Genomic DNA, 17,753 nt, shown 5'->3' with positions numbered 1-17,753 from the left:
TAACTTCTTGTCATACAAAATTTAACTCTTCAAATGTATATAAAAATTTTAGCATTCAAAAATGTCAAATTCACATCCAATTAAAAGATTATTTTCCATAAAAAAAGCAGGAAAACATTACTCATAAACAGAAAAAAACCCCACCCAATCAATAGAAATAGAACGAGAAATTACAGAAATGGTGAAATTAGCAAACAATGAAATTAAAATAGCTACAATATTCTTAAGAAATTAAATAAAAACATGAAAATAAAGTAGAAATAAATGAAAAATAAAAACAACAAAACAAATGGGACTTCTGAAGATAAAAAAAAATACAGTATCTAAAGTGAGAATGTCACCAAATACGATTAACAGATTAGACAGACACTGCAGGTGAGAGAATTGAAAGACATAATAATGTAAACAATCTATAAATAAGCTCAGAATATAGAAAAAAAGAAAGAAAAAGGAAAATGAATAGATTATGACTGAGTTCTAGGACTTTATCAGTGGTCTAATGTGTGTAATTGGATTCTTGGGAAAAGAAAAGAAAGGGAGGTTTATATATAAAATATTAAGGAAAATAATCACCAAAATTATGACAAACCTGAAGAAAACTATAAAAACTCCATACATCAAAGAAGTTCAATAGCCTTGACCGGTTTGGCTCAGTGGATAGAGCGTCGGACTGCGGACCAAAGGGTTCCGGGTTCAATTCCGGTCAAGGGCATGTACCTTGGTTGTAGGCACATCCCCAGTAGGGGGTGTGCAGGAGGCAGCTGATTGATGTTTCTCGCTCATCGATGTTTCTAACTCTCTATCCCTCTCCCTTCCTCTCTGTAAAAAATCAATAAAATATATTAAAAAAAAAAGAAGTTCAATATATCATAAATACAAACAAGGAAAAAATGCACAAACACACATCTTAAAGCTCTACACCCAGCAAAAGCATCCTTCAAAAGGGAAGGCAGGTTAAAGCTGTTTTCAGACAAATGAAACACAAGAGAATTCAATGCCTGTAGCCTGTGTCAAAAGATGTATTAAAGGAAATTCTTCAGGCATAAGGAAAGTTATACCTTTTGGACAGAATTGGGATATATATGAAGGAGTGAAGAGCACCAGAATGATAAACATGTGGCTGAATATTAAAAACAAATTCTCTAAGTTTTTCATTTCTTTAAAATGGGTTGATAAACACTAAAATGGTCAGATAATAAATATCATAGGCTTGCAGGTCATGCAGTTTCTGTGACAATTACTCAACTGTGCTGTTGCAGCATGAAAGTAGTAAAAAGTGATATAAACAAATGAACATAGTTGTGTTTCTACAAAACTTTTATTTATAAAAATAGACAACTGGGCTGTGGGCCACTGTTCACTGACCTAAAAAGATAACTATTTTCAAACAAAAATAACAACAATGTATTATAACACATGTAGAATGAAAATGTATGACAAAACAGCACAAAGGAGAAAAGGGGAGACAAATAAAGAGTGCCATTGTAAGATTCTTATATAATATACTAGAGGCCCAGTGCACCACATTTGTGCACTCCAGGATGGGAGTCCTTCAGCCCGGCCTGCGCCCTCTCTCAGTCCGGGAGCCCTTGGGGAATGTCCGACTGACGGCTTAGGATCCCTCCCTGGCTAACTGTCAGTCAGACATCCTTAGTGCTGCCACAGACGCAGGAGAGGCTCCCGCCACTGCTGATGGGCTCGCCAGCTGTGAGCCCGGCTTCTGGCTCAGCGGCACTCCCTCTGTGGGAGCACACTAACCACCAGGGGGAAGCTTCTGTGTTCACTGTCTGCCCCCTGATGGTCAGTGTGCTTCATAGTGACCAGTTGTTCCGTGGTTCGGTTGATTTGCATATTAGCCTTTTATTATATAGGATAAAGTGGTATAATCTACTTGAAAGTAATCTCTATTAAGTTCCAGATGTAGCCAGAACCGGTTTGGCTCAGTGGATAGAGCGTCGGCCTGCGGACTGAAAGGTCCCGGGTTTGATTCCGGTCAAGGGCATGTACCTGGGTTGCGGGCATATCCCCAGTGGGAGATGTGCAGGAGGCAGCTGATCGATGTTTCTCTCTCATCGATGTTTCTAACTCTCTATCTCTCTCCCTTCCTCTCTGTAAGAAATCAATAAAATATATTTAAAAAAAAAAAAAAAAGTTCCAGATGTACACTATAAACCATAGAGCAACCACTAAAATCTAACTGGTATAGCTAATAAAAGAGATAAAACAATATAAAATAATTAATTCAAAAGATGGCAGAAAAAGAGTAAAAGGTTAAGGAATTGTAAGACAAATAGCAAGGTGATAGATTTAAACTGAATCATTTAATAATTAGAAATAAATAGCTTAAACATCTCAATTAAATAACAGACTGTCACCTTGGAGAGAAAAACAAGACTCAACTACATACTTAAGAAACACTTTACAGCTTTAGAAGATGTTGGCATAAGGTATATACCTGTACATGCCGCCCCACACAACCACATCAAAACTACAACTAAAATACAAAACAGCTATCATCCAGAACAACGGGAAAGCTCGCTGGGTGGAAGTTCTACAACTAGAAGGAAAGAAAAAAGTGCATTTAGACTGGGTAAGAGGTGCGGAGGATCCAAGAGCAGAGGTATGGAGGCACACGAAACGGGCTGCAACTGGGTGCGTGGTTTTTTTCAATTGGAAGGGAGATACAAGCTCCCTGACTGCACTGAACCCATTTCCGGCGAGACTCTGGGGACCCAGACTCCCACAGGGAGAAACTGGACTGTCTGGCAGCGGGTCAGAAAGCAAGGGTGGCTTTCTCGTAGAGCTGCTCGCAGGGATCATTGTTACTGTGGGGGTGCGGGACTTGGGGACGTGGAGACCCGGAGATGCGGAGAGGGCTGATGGACAGCCACTGCTGTTTGCTCTGCCCTGGTGATTCTGAGACCCCGCCCCACCCAATGTACAACCCCACCCAAGCTGTGCACAGCGGTGCAAATGAATCGCCTGTCCTTTTGCAGCCTAACCTAACAAACTGCAGCTGGGTCAGAGAGCTCCAAAACTTCCAAACCCCAAACAAAGAGGAGAAATCTGCAGATATCGCTGTAGCTCCTGCAGGGTGGACTCACCCAGTAGCTGACTTTGCACCTCCTTGGAGATCCAGGAGGCAGTGGACCCAGTGGTCAGATACCAGATTTCAACTCCTCACATCCATAAGTGACACACTCAAGAGGCAGACTCAGTGAGCACCAAAGCCCCACTGAAGCAAGTCCTGCCCCATAAGGGTGTCTCCAGCACAGCAGTTCTTCCACTATAGACACAGCGGGTCCTCGCAGTCAATTGGCCTGGAGGTCATTTCCTCCCAGAGATACCAAGAGCAGTCAAGGCTTAACTACAACAAGACTGTGCACACAGCCCACAAAGGGGTGCATCAAGAGTGTCCACCTCAGGTGATTGGGGAGGCTGAGCCACTGGGCCCTATAGGACACCTAGCACACAAAGCCACTTTATCAACACAGGGAAGCAGCCAAAATGCAGAGACAAAGAAACATGTCACAAATGAAAGAAATGGAACCAAGCGAACTACTGGATATAGAGTTCAAAACCACAGTTATAAGGTTACTCAAGAATCTTCTACAAACCTCCGAGGAACTTAGTGAGACCTTCAAGGATCTTAATGAGAATGCCAAAAAAAATGGAAAGGACCAGTCAGAAGTTAAACATACACTGATTAAAATAAAGAATAATATACAGAGATCCAACAGCAGACTAGAGGATCACAAGAATCAAGTCAAAGATTTGAAATACGAGGAAGCAAAAAACACCCACGCTGAAAAGCAAAAAGAAAAGAGAATCCCAAAATATGAAGATAGTGTAAGGATCCTCTGGGACAACTTCGAAAGTACCAACATCCGAATTATAGGGGTGCCAGAAGAAGAGAGAGAGCAAGATATAGAAAGCCTATTAGAAAAAATAATGACAGAAAACTTCCCCTACCTGGTGAAAGAAATAGACTTACAAGTCCAGGAAGCAAAGAGAACCCCAAATAAGAGGAATCCAAAGAGGACCACACCAAGACACATCATAATTAAAATGCCAAGGGCAAAAGACAAAGAGAGAATATTAAAAGCAGCAAGAGAAAAACAGTCAGTTACCTACAAGGGAGTACCCATATGGGTAGAGTACCCATAGTTTCTCAACAGAAACTATGCAGGCCAGAAGGGAGTGGCAAGAAATATTCAAAGTGATGAATTGCTAGAACCTACAACCAAGATTACTCTACCCAGCAAAGCTATCATTCAGAATTGAAGGTCAGATAAAGAGCTTCACAGACAAGAAAAAGCTAAAGTAGTTCATCACCACCAAACCAGGATTATATGAAATGCTGAAGGGTATTCTTTAAGAAGAGGAAGAAGTAGAAAAAGGTCAAGATAAAAATTATGAACAACAAAGCGACAATACATATCTATCAGCAAGTGAATCTAAAAATTAAGTCAATAAAAAAAAATCTGATGAACAGAATGAACTGGTGAATACAATAGAAGCAGGGGCATAGAAAGGGAGTGGACTGACAATTATCGGGGAGAAGGGGGTGTGAGGGGTGCAGGAAGAGATTGGACAAAAATCTTACACCTATGGATGAGGACAGTGGCGGGGGGTAAGGGCATGGGGTGGGGTGGGAACCAGGTGGAGGGGAGGTATGGGGGGAAAAAAGAGGAACATCTGTAATAATCTGAATAAAGATTCATTAAAAAAAAAAAAAAAAAGAAACACTTTACAGATTTATGTACTTTGAAAGCCAAAGAATGAGAAAAGATATGTCATGTAAATAGGAAACAAAAGAAAGCTGAAATGGTTACATTAATATTAACATCAAAGTGGACTTTAGAAAAAGAAATATTACCAGTGATAAAAAAATGACATTTCACAATCATAGAGGCATCAAATCACCAAAAATGACCAACTATATATGTAAAACCCTAATATGCAAATAGATCAAATGGCGGAACAACTGAACAACCAGTAACTATGACGTGTGCTGGCCGTGGCGCATGCGGAACATGGTGAGCATTGGCCATGGCGGATGGTGGAACAGCTGAGCAGGGGTGCCAGACCAAGGTGGGGCGCCGGTTGCTGTCATCAGGGCGAGCCTCTGGTGGTTACTGAAAATTCTTTGCTTCCATGCACTGTCGTCCTGCCTGGCGCTCGCACCTGCTGCCGGCACTTGCCCTGCTCCCACCGGCTGCCGGCACCCAGCGCTGGCCTCAATTGCTTGGTGCCATCAGTGGGTGCAAGTGGCAGCTGCCGGCACTGATCACCCCTGAGGGCTTCACCTCCCCCTGCTCCTGAGGGGTGATCGGAGCTGGCAGCCACTGTTCACACCTGCTGTTAACACCGGCCCCAATCGCTCCACGCCATCAGCGGGTGCAAGTGGGGCCGGCGCCATCAACGCATGGGAATGGCGGCGGTGGGAGCGGGGCTGCCGGCAGACAGGGGACCAGGGGTCATGGCAGGAGGGGGCATGGAGGATGGGCCAAGACCCACCCGTGCCCCCCGCAGTCTCACGGCTCACAGTTCCTTTCAAGGTGCATGAATTTGTGCATTGGGCCCCTAGTACTAAATATACATGTAGCTAATTCCGGAGTTTCTAAATATATGAAGCAAATTCAATAGGAACTGATAAGGGTTAGCTACCTAGCTTAATGAGGCAGACAGGAAGGGGAATGTCCAGGGAGGATGGAGGCATTTCTGGCCTGAACAATTAAAATAGCCATATGGTAGATCAAAAGCAGCCCTGACCTGAGCAGCTGAGAGAGCCATAAGGGGTAATGAAATATCTCCCACCAGGACAACTGAGAGAGAGCCATAAGGGGGATCAAAAGCAACTCCAACCTGAACAGATAAGATGGACAATGTTGCAAAGTAAGGGGGAGAGGCAGTGAGGGGCACAACGTGGGCTTTAGACTTTGAAACTAATACTATGTAGCAGAGTGACCAATGAGGAAAGCACAGGACTCCTAAATTAAGGAAGAGTCCAATTAGGAAGGGTTAAGACCAGACAAAGAACTGTAGCCTTTATAAACCAGGAGACAGAGAAAACCAAGATGGCGGCATAGGTAAACACCGGAGTTAGCTGCCTCAAACAACCACTTCACAAATACAACTAAAAGACGGAACAGACATCGCCCAGAACCACAGGAAGGCTGGCTGAGGGGAAATTCTTCAACTAGAAGGAAGGAGAACAGCATACGAGACTCAGAGGAGGCACAGTGCGGAAAATACAAAGGTGCGGAGGTACGCGCGGAGCGGGCTGTTAGCTGAGGGCGAGGTTGTTGTTTTCAATCGGGAGGGAGTCTCAGGCTCTGAGCTCCAGTTCTGGGCAAGTCTCTAGGGACCCAGACTCAAACGGGAGAAGCGGGACTGTCTGGCATCGGTCGGAACAAGAGGGCAGCTTTCTCTCCGAGGTTTGCAGCGGTTGCTGGGACTCTGAGAGGCAGAGCCTCTGGGGACGGGACTGAGAGCAGCCATAACTGCTCCCTCCACCCGCTCTGTTGATCCGGAGCGACCCGCCCTGCCCAAGCCCTGTGCAGAGCCATTTGCCGATAGCCTCAGGCAAAGGCTAGATTAGCACCTCCCTAGAGGACAGAAGTTTTCCCTCTGGAGACACAGCTGATTCTCACAGCCAGTAGGCCTGGCGGTCAAATTCCCCTAGTATTAACTACAACAATCAAGACTTAACTACAACAAGACTGCGCACAAAGACCACTAGGGGGTGCACCAAGAAAGCATAAAAAATGCGGAGACAAAGAAACAGGACAAAACTGTTAGTGGAGGATATTGAGTTCAGAACCACACTTTTAAGGTCTCTCAAGAACTGTCTAGAAGCCGCCGATAAAGTTATTGAGATCCTCAAGAAATCTAATGAGACCCTCGATGTTGTGATAAAGAACCAACTAGAAATTAAGCATACACGGACTGAAATAACGAATATTATACAGACTTCCAACAGCAGACCAGAGGAGCGCAAGAATCAAGGCAAAGATTTGAAATGCGAAGAAGCAAAAAACACCCAACCAGAAAAACAAAATGAAAAAAGAATCCGAAAATACGAAGATAGTGTAAGGAGCCTCTGGGACAGCTTCAAGCGTACCAACATCAGAATTCTAGGGGTGCCAGAAGATGAGAGAGACCAAGACATTGAAAACCTATTTGAAGAAATAATGACAGAAAACTTCCCCTACCTGGTGAAAGAAATAGACGTACAGGTCCAGGAAGCGCAGAGAACCCCAAACAAAAGGAATCCAAAGAGGACCACACCAAGACACATCATAATTAAAATGCCAAGAGCAAAAGACAAAGAGAGAATCTTAAAAGCAGCAAGAGAAGGAAACTCAGTTACCTACAAGGGAATACCCATACGACTATCAGCTGATTTCTCAACAGAAACTTTGCAGGCCAGAAGGGAGTGGCAAGAAATATTCAAAGTGATGAATACCAAGAACCTACAACCAAGATTACTTTATCCAGCAAAGCTATCATTCAGAATTGAAGGTCAGATAAAGAGCTTCACAGATAAGGAAAAGCTAAAGGAGTTCATCACCACCAAACCAATATTATATGAAATGCTGAAAGGTATCCTTTAAGAAGAGGAAGAAGAAAAAGGTAAAGATACTAATTACGAACAACAAATATGCATCTATCAACAAGTGAATCTAAGAATCAAGTGAATAAATAATCTGATGAACAGAATGAACTGGTGATTATAATAGAATCAGGGACATAGAAAGGGAATGGACTCACTATTCTTGGGGGGGAAAGGGGTGTGGGAGAGGCGGGAAGAGACTGGACAAAAATTGTGCACCTAGGGATGAGGACAGTGGGGGGGTAAGGGCAGAGGGTGGGGTGGGAACTGGGTGGAGGGGAGCTATTGGGGGGAAAAAAGAGGAACAAATGTAATAATCTGAACAATAAAGATTTACTAAATAAAAAATAAAATAAACCAGGAGACAAAAAGACTCAGCAGAAACAGATTTTGGATTTAGATTTTTTTCCCATTAGAGAGAGAGAGAAAGCAGACTTTTGCCCTTTGGGGACGCCCCCCCCCCCCTGCCTAGATGGAGTTTGTATATGCTTCCAATAAACTTCTACATTTTTATTAAAGAAATCTTTTAGTCCATGAATTTATTCTTCAAACTTCACAGGGCAAGGACCCACAGGAAGAATCTGCACTCTGAGCCCCATTTTTCAGAACCAAAAAGTAAAAGAAATTCAGAATTATGGTGAGAGAATTCAACATACCTCTCTCAGCCCTTGGTAGAACAGTAGTGAAAAATCACTAAGGATGTAGAAAACTTAACCTCTAGAGTGTCGGCGATCGCGCTCCTCCTGTCTTTCCCCAAAAGTGCTGGGAGCGCTATCGCGCTCCTCCTGCAGTGTCACTATTAGATGCTAGTAGTTCACTCTTTTTTTTTTTTTTTTTTTTGCAGGTGCAGAAGGCGAGGCCCACCAAGCCCCCCTCCCACACATCTGAGGGCAGGCGGCCCCCCAGGGACCCCGACAGCCCAGCGGATGCCGGGCTGGAGCTGGGCTGCCGCTCAGTAGTTCACTCTTTATTGACAGATGGCACCTAAGTGCAGATTACTTATGATGCCGAATGTTTGTAGTTCTAAAATTGACCACTGGCATTTATCTGCCTAATTTTCATAATTTTTTCCCAAACTACTGTAAAATCAGCAAAAATGCCTTGGCAATTTTAGCATAGTTCCTAGGATATTGTTGGCACTCAAAGGGTTAAACACTGTCAACTGACTTGATCTAATTGACAATAGATAGAACAATCTATCTAACAACTAATATAGACTTACACATTATTTTCAAGTGAATGAAACATTTACCAAAATAAATCATTCTGGGCCATAAAACAAAACTCAGTAAATTTAAAAGGACTAAATCATACAGAGTATGTTCTCTAACTACAAAGGAATTAGGTTAAAAATCATTAACAGAGCACGAGCTGATTTGGCTCAGTGGATAGAGCATCAGCCTGTGGACTAAAGGGTCCCAGGTTCAATTCTGGTCAAGGGCATATGCCTGGGTTGCAGGCTTGGTTTCCAGTAGGAGACATGCAGGAGGCAGGCAATCAATGATTCTCTCTCATCATTGATATTTCTATCTCTCTTTCCCTCTCCCTTCCTCTCTGAAATCAATAAAGATATATTTAAAAAATTTAAAAAAAATCATTAACAGAAAGCTATCTGAAAATTCCTTTAAATATTTAGGAGAGAAACAACACACTTCTAAATGATCCATGAGTCAAAGGAAACGAAAAAAATATGGGCTGAATTAAAATAAAAATACAACATATCATTCTGTGAGATGTAGCTGAATGAGCTAGGTCTAAAGAGATATTAATGTAAGCATTGATTCCATTATGGATAAAATGGAATATAATCACCTTAAAAAGAAAGATTTCACTGCTATTTAAATTATCCCACTCTGCTGACAATAAAAAAATCATTGACAAAAAGACCCCCTTTTTATTTTTGTATTACTCACATAGGTACTTACGAAATACTTAAGTGAATGCATTATTCACCAAAATGGGCTGTCAATGTCTGGACCACAAATGGTTTTACAACTTTTCTGGTCCTTAAAAATGGTTAGCACTGTGTCAAAGATCTGGTTGGCAGTCAAAAACTGGTGAAATAAACAAGTAATGTTGCTCTACTGTACTCTGTTATGATGAAGTTATTGTTAAGTTAAAATGAACTGTTTGCCGAAACCGGTTTGGCTCAGTGGATAGAGCGTCGGCCTGCGGACTGAAAGGTCCCAGGTTTGATTCCGGTCAAGGGCATGTACCTTGGTTGCAGGCACATTCCCAGTAGGGGGTGTGCAGGAGGCAGCTGATCAATGTTTCTCTCTCATCGATGTTTCTAACTCTCTATTCCTCTCCCTTCCTCTCTGTAAAATATCAATAAAATATATTAAAAAAAGAACTGTGTTTTACTCACTCATTTCTTCTTGTAGGGCTTCTTGTTTCTGTTTTTGAATTTTTACTTCTTGCTCCAAATCTTCTATATTGCTGTTTTTATTAGTTAACTTTTGATTTAGTTCTTTCATCAAACGTTCATAATCAGCTATTTCCATATTCATCAATGTGGTTTGTTGGGCATCCTGCACATATTATAAATAAATGATCCACAAAATAAAAGATTAGTTAATTTCAAATGTAAACTTACTAAAATGATGCCATAGGAATAAACAGATTCTACTATGCTTTTCTGAAATAAAGTTTATACAGTAGTGAAGAAATTAAAAGTTGAATACTTTGTAATTTCAAAATGTGTTTTGTAATAGTTTATTTAATCTAACTTTCTCAGTTTCATTGTATCTCTTATTTTTTATTAACCTCAATTGGTAGCTATTCTCTTATTGGGCTCTTATTTATAAATACTAAAATTTTAAACAGCTTGTACAGTACTTTTCCTATTAGCCTCATCTTGGAAAAAGTTGAGAAAAATAAGCCAAAGTTAAATCTTCATGTATCATACAATAATCATGTACAAAAATAAAATACCAACCCAATATCCAAAATATCCAATAATTCCTGAGCCTAGATTCTTCTGGAGGGATAGGCATTCAGAGAAATAAGTTCAATTTTCAATATTACGAGGCAAGCAATTTATAAATGACTAGAAGCCCGGTGCACAAAAATTTGTGGACTGGCAGGGGGCATCCCTCAGCCCAACCTGTGCCCTCTCACAGTCTGGGACCCCTCAGGAGATAACCACCTGCTGGCTTAGGCCCGCTCCCCTGGTGGCAGATGGCACGCCCAATCCCGCGGTGTCTGCCCCGTCTCCCCCGGTTGCAGATGGCACGCCTGGATCCTGTGCTGGGTCAGGTGGCCGCTCAGATCGTGCTGCCGCCTGCCCTGCCCACCCCGCCCCGCACACGGCAGGCCCAGATCTCGAGCTGGGGCAGCTGGCAGCTGGGGATCACGCTGCCACCAGCCCCAGGTGGGGCGGCGCAGCGGGAGCTGCCTGCAGTATGCAAATTAGCCACCATCTTTGTTGGTGGTTAATTTGCATATCACGCTGATTAGCCAATGGGAGGCGTAGTGAAGGTACAGTCAATTACCATGTTTGTCTATTATTAGATAGGATTATTTTAGTACAGCAAGTAAGTAACCATGTTTTTGAAAGATTTCTTTTCAATGTTTATAGAATAGTTTAACAAAGATAATTACTGACATCAGTTATGAGTCTGATGTTTTATTTTACCTTTTTAACCAGTTCTAATTCTTGCATGGTTTTCTGTAGCTGTTTCTTTTCCTTTTGAAGTTGTAGCTGAAGTTCTTCAAGTTCATGTACAGAACTGGCATGCTCCTAAAATTAAAAATTAAAAACCCCCACCCCCCACCCCAAGCCAACCAACATTAAAAAGGTATTTGTAAGGAACTATAAAATCTGACATAATAAAATACAAAGTGTTTGAAATCTTTCAATATTTAAAAAATATACAGGCAGTCTTTGGGTTACTTCGGACTCGATGTACGTTGTTTCGTGGTTACGTCGCCATCTCCCATTTACAGTATTTATATAAAAAAAGTTTCGTCATTTTGACATATGTACATAATGTTTTTTATTATTTTTTACCACAAAGGTCAGGAATTGTTATCTTTCTTTTACATTTTTTTTACTGTTTCACTTCATTACTGCTGTGTATGTGCTCCATGTGAGTGACATAGGTGTTTATGTAGGTGGGTTCCGACTTACGGCGAAAATCACGTTACCTTGCACCGTAGGAACGGATCTCCAACATAACCTGAGGACCTACTGTACACTCAAAAGTCATAACTTGGGTTCTGAAATTCATAGTTAGCATACATTAAGGAATTAATGAATTTTGCTGTATTAACAAATGCTATTCAGTAATCTTTCCATCTTTTTTGTTGTTATTAATCCTTACCTGAGGATATTTTTTCCATTGTTTTTTTTTTAGAGAGTGAAACAGGAGGAGGGGAATAGAGGTGGGGTGGGGGGAAAGAGAGACACATGGATTGGTTGCCTCCTGACCAGGACTGGGATTGAACCTGAAACTGAGGTACTGTGCCCTTGACTAGGAATTGAACCCACGATGCTTTGGACCATGGGCCAGCACCACTCTAACCACTGAACCAAACTGGCCAGAACAATCTTTCCATCCTATATAATAAAAGGTTAATATGTAAATTGTCCCTATGGGCAGGAGTTTGACCAACCGGGAGTTAGTTGTGCGCTGACCACCAGGGGGCGGTGTGGAACATGGTGGGCGTCGGTGACACGGTGCTGGCCATGGGAGGCAGTGGAGGTGCTGCTGGCCTCGATGGGCCCCAGTGAGAGTGGGACCACGGTGGGGTGGTGGAGCAGGTGAGCAGGTGGCGCCAGGCCAAGGCAGGTGTGAAGGGAGGCCCTGGCTGACAGCGGGAGGGAAGGAAGGACCTGGCTGGTAGCGGCGGCAGGCAGCCAGGGGAAGGGAGGCCATGGCCGGCAGCCGGCAGCCACTAGGGACCCTACCCGTGCACGAAATTCGTGTACTGGGCCTTTAGTCTTGTAAATAATACTTTGATAAAAACATCAATGTATAACATGAATTAATCCCACAGGACTATTTTTACCTTTATCTTCTGCTCTTTCTTAAGTTTCTCAGCTTCCAATTCTTTGTCTACCATTGCTTTGGCTTTTTGGACCTCTAAAATCTGTACTTCCAATAACTTGACATTAGACTGTAGTGTTTCAACATGAGCCAGGAGATCATCATTGTCAGAATTTAATTTTTCACACTAGAATGAGAAATTACTGATTACTGTATACACACACAAAATATATACAGGAATGAAAGAATAAAATGGTATATTAACGCCCTGACCAGTTTGGCTCAGTGGCTAGAGTGTCTGCCTGTGGACTGAAGAGTCCCAGGTTCGATTCGGTCAAGGGCATGTACCTTGGTTGCGGGCAGGAGGCAGCTGACCCATGTTTCTCTCTCATAGATGTTTCTAACTCTCTATCCCTCTCCCTTCCTCTCTGTAAAAAATCAATAAAATATATATTTTTTTAAAAAAATGGTCTATTAACAAGAATGTTGCGCCAAAACTGGTTTGGCTCAGTGGCTAGAGCTCGGCCTGCGGACTGAAGGGTCCCAGGTTCGATTCCGGTCAAGGGTATGTAACTGGGTTGCGGGCACATCCCCAGTAGATGTGCAGGAGGCAGCTGATCGATGTTTCTCTCTCATCGATGTTTCTAACTCTATCCCTCTACCTTCCTCTCTGTAAAAAAATCAATAAAATATATTAAAAAAAAAAAAAAGAATGTTGCCATAGTATTAAAAAATGAAGATTTCAAAATCAGTTTCAAAGAATGACAATGTTAAGTTGAGGATAAGTTTTAAACACTATAATTGTGGATATTAATTTGGCAAACAGTATAAAAGACTAGGAACACTGGCAGATAAAATGGCAAAAATGAAACAAAACCAAGAAATCCCGAAGGGAACTGAGAATAGAGCAAGCATGTCAAACTCAAAGACTAACAGGGGCCAACTAAACAAGGTTTAAGTTTATGTGGGCTACAAAAAAAAAAAGCTTCAATTTTCATAGAAACGTAGGTTTATTTCAATAAAGACATGCTGAATACAAAGGGCTGAAATAGAATATTTTAATAAGAATTAATATTTTTTCTTGAACATTAACTTAGCAAACACAAATTAATAAGTGTAAGGCAAATAAACCTATTTTTCTTGTTCTCTGAAAGCAAAGTATTTCCTGTTTTGCACACCAAACTAGTCAGTCCAAGACTAATGACATGGCAGTTGGCTGCTAAAATATTCACTGCTAGTATTAGTGGAGAGAAATGGTGTGCCTGCGCATAAGGGAAATGAATGCAACATAATTATAGTAATCAGTCATTAGGGAACATTGTAGTTCATTATTAATAGTTATGTATAACAGGATATTGTAAAAATTAAGTTAAAAATTTTTATTTAAACATTTCTTACATACCATTATATTGGCTAGACTGCAAAAATATTCTTTGTGGGCCACGAGTTTGACATGCTTGGATTAGAGCAGTAAGTAAGATAGGATAGTTGCTAATTTTTTTCCCAACAGTGGGAAAAGAAAATGAAATTAAGTTTCTGCTTATGCATTAATTTTATTTTATGCAAATATACTGAAAATGAAATCTACTTATTATAATTTTCATGTATGCATTTTCTCAATTTAAAGTTACCTGAAAAGTTGAATTCCTTAATTGTCTGGTAAGGTCTTCTACTTGATGCTCAAAATTATTAGCACGTTCTTTTTCTATATCCAAGTGCTCTGATTGCTTATCATATTCCAGTAAAAGGTTCTTTAATAAAAGACAAAATAATTTAATTTCAGGATATTATTATACACTCAACCAGTCAGACTATAACATCAAGCCATCTTTATATAAGGTTTATGAGTCCATTCTGGAAGCTTAAATATTTACCTAAATTCAACATCTGACAGAATACCTATTTGGCATTATATAATAAAATTATCATAATTCAGATAATTTTAAGTATGAGGGGACTCTATTGAAGGGGAAGAGGATTTTATATTTATACTAGTGGCCCAGTGCACAAAATTTGTGCACAGGGGGTAGGGGGTTGTCCTTCAGCCTGGCCTGCACCCTCTCCAATCTGGGACCCCTCGGGGGATGTCCGACTGCTGGTTTAGGACCAATCTCTATGGGATCGGGCCTAAACCGGCAGTCAAACATCCCCCTCACAATCCGAGACCGCTGGCTCCTAACTGCTCACTTGCCTGCCTGCCTGATCACCCCTAACCACTCGGCCTGCTGGCCTGCTCGCCCCCAACTTCCCCACCTGCTGGCCTTCTCGCCCCCAACTCCCCCCCCTGCCGGCCTGATTGCCCCCAACCGCCCCCGCCACCAGCCTGCTCGCCCCCAACTGCCCCCCGTGCTGGCTTGCTCACCTCCAACTGCCCCCCTTGCCGGCCTGAACGCCCCCAACTGACCCCCACTGCCGACCTGCTTGCCCCCAAATGCCCTCCCGCCAGCCTGCTCACTCCCAACTGGCCCCCCCGCTGGCCTGCTCGTCCCCTACTGCTCCCCCACCACCAACCTGATCACTTCTAACTGCCTTCCCCTCCTGGCTTGATCGCCCCTAACTGCCTCTGTCTCGGCCCCGCTGCCATGGCTTTGTCCGGAAGGATGTCTGGAAGGTCTCCCGATCTAATTAGCATATTACTCTTTTATTAGTATAGACAGAGGCCTGGTGCACAGGTAGGGGCTGGCTGGTCTTCCCTGAAGAGGGTCCCGGATCAGGGTGGGGGTCCCCTTAGGGGGCGGGGCCGGCATGGACAAGGGGCCTGGGGTTGTTTGCAGGCCGGCCACACCCCCATCGGGGTGGGGGTCCCCACTGGGGGGGCGTCGCCAGCCTGGACTAGGGGCTGAGGGCCGTTTTCAGGCTGGCCACACCCCCTTCAGGGTGGGGGGTCCCCACTGTGGGGCAGGGCCAGCCTGGGTGAGGGTGGTTTGCAGGCCGGCCAAGCCCCCGGCTTTGTCCAGAAGGTCTCCGGAAGGTCTCCCGGTCTAATTAGCAAATTACTGTTTTATTAGTATAGACAGTAATTTCCAAGTTAAATCTTCGATTCATCAACAAAAACAAACTTCTGAAATGTAAACAAAATTTGAGGAAGGAAAAAAAGTTTAACCTGGTCACTTACTTAGTTCCACCTAAAGAATTCTGATAAAGGAAATGTTTCAGGTCTAGTCTAATATAAAGTAGAAGTGCTAATGGTAGAACATGAAAAGACATTATATAAATACAGCCCCTTACATCTTATAGTAAAACATTCAATATTTTCTGAAGACTCTAAAACCAAATGAATTTTTTGGATAGTCCCACATGTCCATTATTCTAGGACAAAATGCCCACAGAGACCTTTCTGCTACATAGCAGCCAATCAGGTTACTCTGCCAGAAATATTTAAATAAGCCCTGAATGGTTTGGCTCAGTGGATAGAGCATCGGTCTGCAGATTAAAGGGTCCCGGGTTCGATTCCAATCAAGGGCATGTACCTTGGTTGCGGGCACATCCCCAGTAGGGGGTGTGCAGGAGGCAGCTGATCAATGTTTCTCTCTCATTGATGTTTCTAACTCTCTATACCTCTCCCTTCCTCTCTGTAAAAAAAAAATCAATAAAAATATATTTTTAAAAAAAAGAAATATGTAAATAAGACTCACTGTTTCCAGATTGCCTATAGTTTCTCCTCTTTACCCTCTCTTCTAAATCCTGGTTTTGGATTTGTTTCTGGACAACTACTGACTGTTCTCCTTCACATAAATGAATTTGTGTGCAAAATGACTAAGAAAATGTTTCTCAGTTTTCTTTGAAAAGTGACTTTCATCCAGCCCTGGACCTCTTGAGTTTTTGGCTAACCTTCCCAGGCTCCTCTGGTGGTCTCATGCATGGATTTATGTGTTCTTTCTGGTTCTGGCCAAATCTAATTTTGTTTCTAATTCTGATTTATTCATAGTCGATTACTATCCACACTGGTGACAGTTAGAATCTGAGGTTCTATTTTATGGTCTACCTATTTATTCATTGGCAAAGGCAGGAATTGGGAATCTAAAATCTGGCTTACAAATTTATTTGTCCATGTTCATTTGTCTGAGGATTCTGACAAATCCTAGCATACATAAATATGGAATTGAGAAATCATGTCTTCTATCTCATAGAGAGATGATGGCAGGCTTATTTTGTATTTATTTGGATTCCTCTAAATCCAAAAATCAAAGGTCTTTATCCTCTTAGACTCTGTCTAATGTTTTTACTCATTAGGATCTTAAAAGTTGTCAATAGCTACCCTTAAAAATGGTGGAGATGGTGAACTTTGTTTTTTATTTTACCCCAATTTAAAACATTTAAGTATTTAACAAAACCAAGGGGGAGTAAATGGATGCTACACTGGCACGTTCCCAAGACCACTCTGGAATTATAACTGAAATACAAAAAAAGAAATCTTGAATAATCAACTGAGGACTAACTGGAGAGAACCCTGAAAACCAAGGAAGGGAAGTGGAGACTACATAGAGACTGGAGGCCAAAAAAGGGCTGGCGAGGCACCCACAGACAGCAGCTGAAGTTCTGGAGGGACATTTCAGCTGTGGGGGGTTCCAACCGAGGACTCTGGGGTCTAAACCCCAAGCTGGGCACCCCAGCAAAGAGCACCAGAACTGAGAAAGTTGCCAACATAACATCTGGCTGTGAAAAGCAGAAGGGTTGTTGTCTACCAGAGAGAGATGGCTGGAAATGCAGGCATCCACTTAAAGGGCCAACACACAAAACTTCATGTACAGCCACTCACCTTGGGCTCCGCAGAGGGAGGCCACAGTGGATTGGAGCAATGTAAGCAGAAGCTAGGGTTGGGGACAATGGAGTTAGAGCTCTGGAGACAGACACCCCTATTTCCTGTGCTGAGTCACTCCATCAGCAGCAGAGATCATCTTTCTCAGGCACACATTTGCTAGCCAACCAGCTTTTGCGTGGGGAGCAGACAGTTGACCCACCCTATTAAAAAAACCCCTGTCCCACCCTGTGGAGTTTCTGTGGACAATTAAGAGGCTAGAATAACAATTAGCCTCCAAGTAGAAGCAATTGCTCCACCCTATTGGAAAACCTCTTACTCCACATGTGGATGATTGCCAGAGGACTACCCAAGACTGAATCCAATCCAGGATGAAGTGGGTCTT

General features: G+C 42.5%; 1 protein-coding gene across 3 annotated transcripts in view; it reads right to left on the bottom strand.

The window, feature by feature from the left end:
* Positions 1–17,753, bottom strand: part of GCC2 (GRIP and coiled-coil domain containing 2) — a 78,447-nt gene that overhangs the window by 32,540 nt on the left and 28,154 nt on the right. For all 3 annotated transcript variants that reach the window (XR_009451898.1, XM_059688338.1, XM_059688340.1), the window contains 4 exons: positions 14,241–14,360; positions 12,632–12,796; positions 11,256–11,360; positions 9,987–10,149 (listed from right to left, as the gene is read on the bottom strand). Coding sequence is in view for 2 of the 3 variants with exons in the window: in XM_059688338.1 (XP_059544321.1) it covers positions 9,987–10,149; positions 11,256–11,360; positions 12,632–12,796; positions 14,241–14,360 (553 nt within the window). In the remaining variant the exon portion in view is untranslated. The remainder of the gene's footprint in view (positions 1–9,986; positions 10,150–11,255; positions 11,361–12,631; positions 12,797–14,240; positions 14,361–17,753) is intronic.

Source organism: Myotis daubentonii, chromosome 3, assembly GCF_963259705.1.
Source record: "Myotis daubentonii chromosome 3, mMyoDau2.1, whole genome shotgun sequence".
NCBI classification, from domain to species: domain Eukaryota; kingdom Metazoa; phylum Chordata; class Mammalia; order Chiroptera; family Vespertilionidae; genus Myotis; species Myotis daubentonii.
This window is presented reverse-complemented; position numbering and strand designations above follow the sequence as displayed.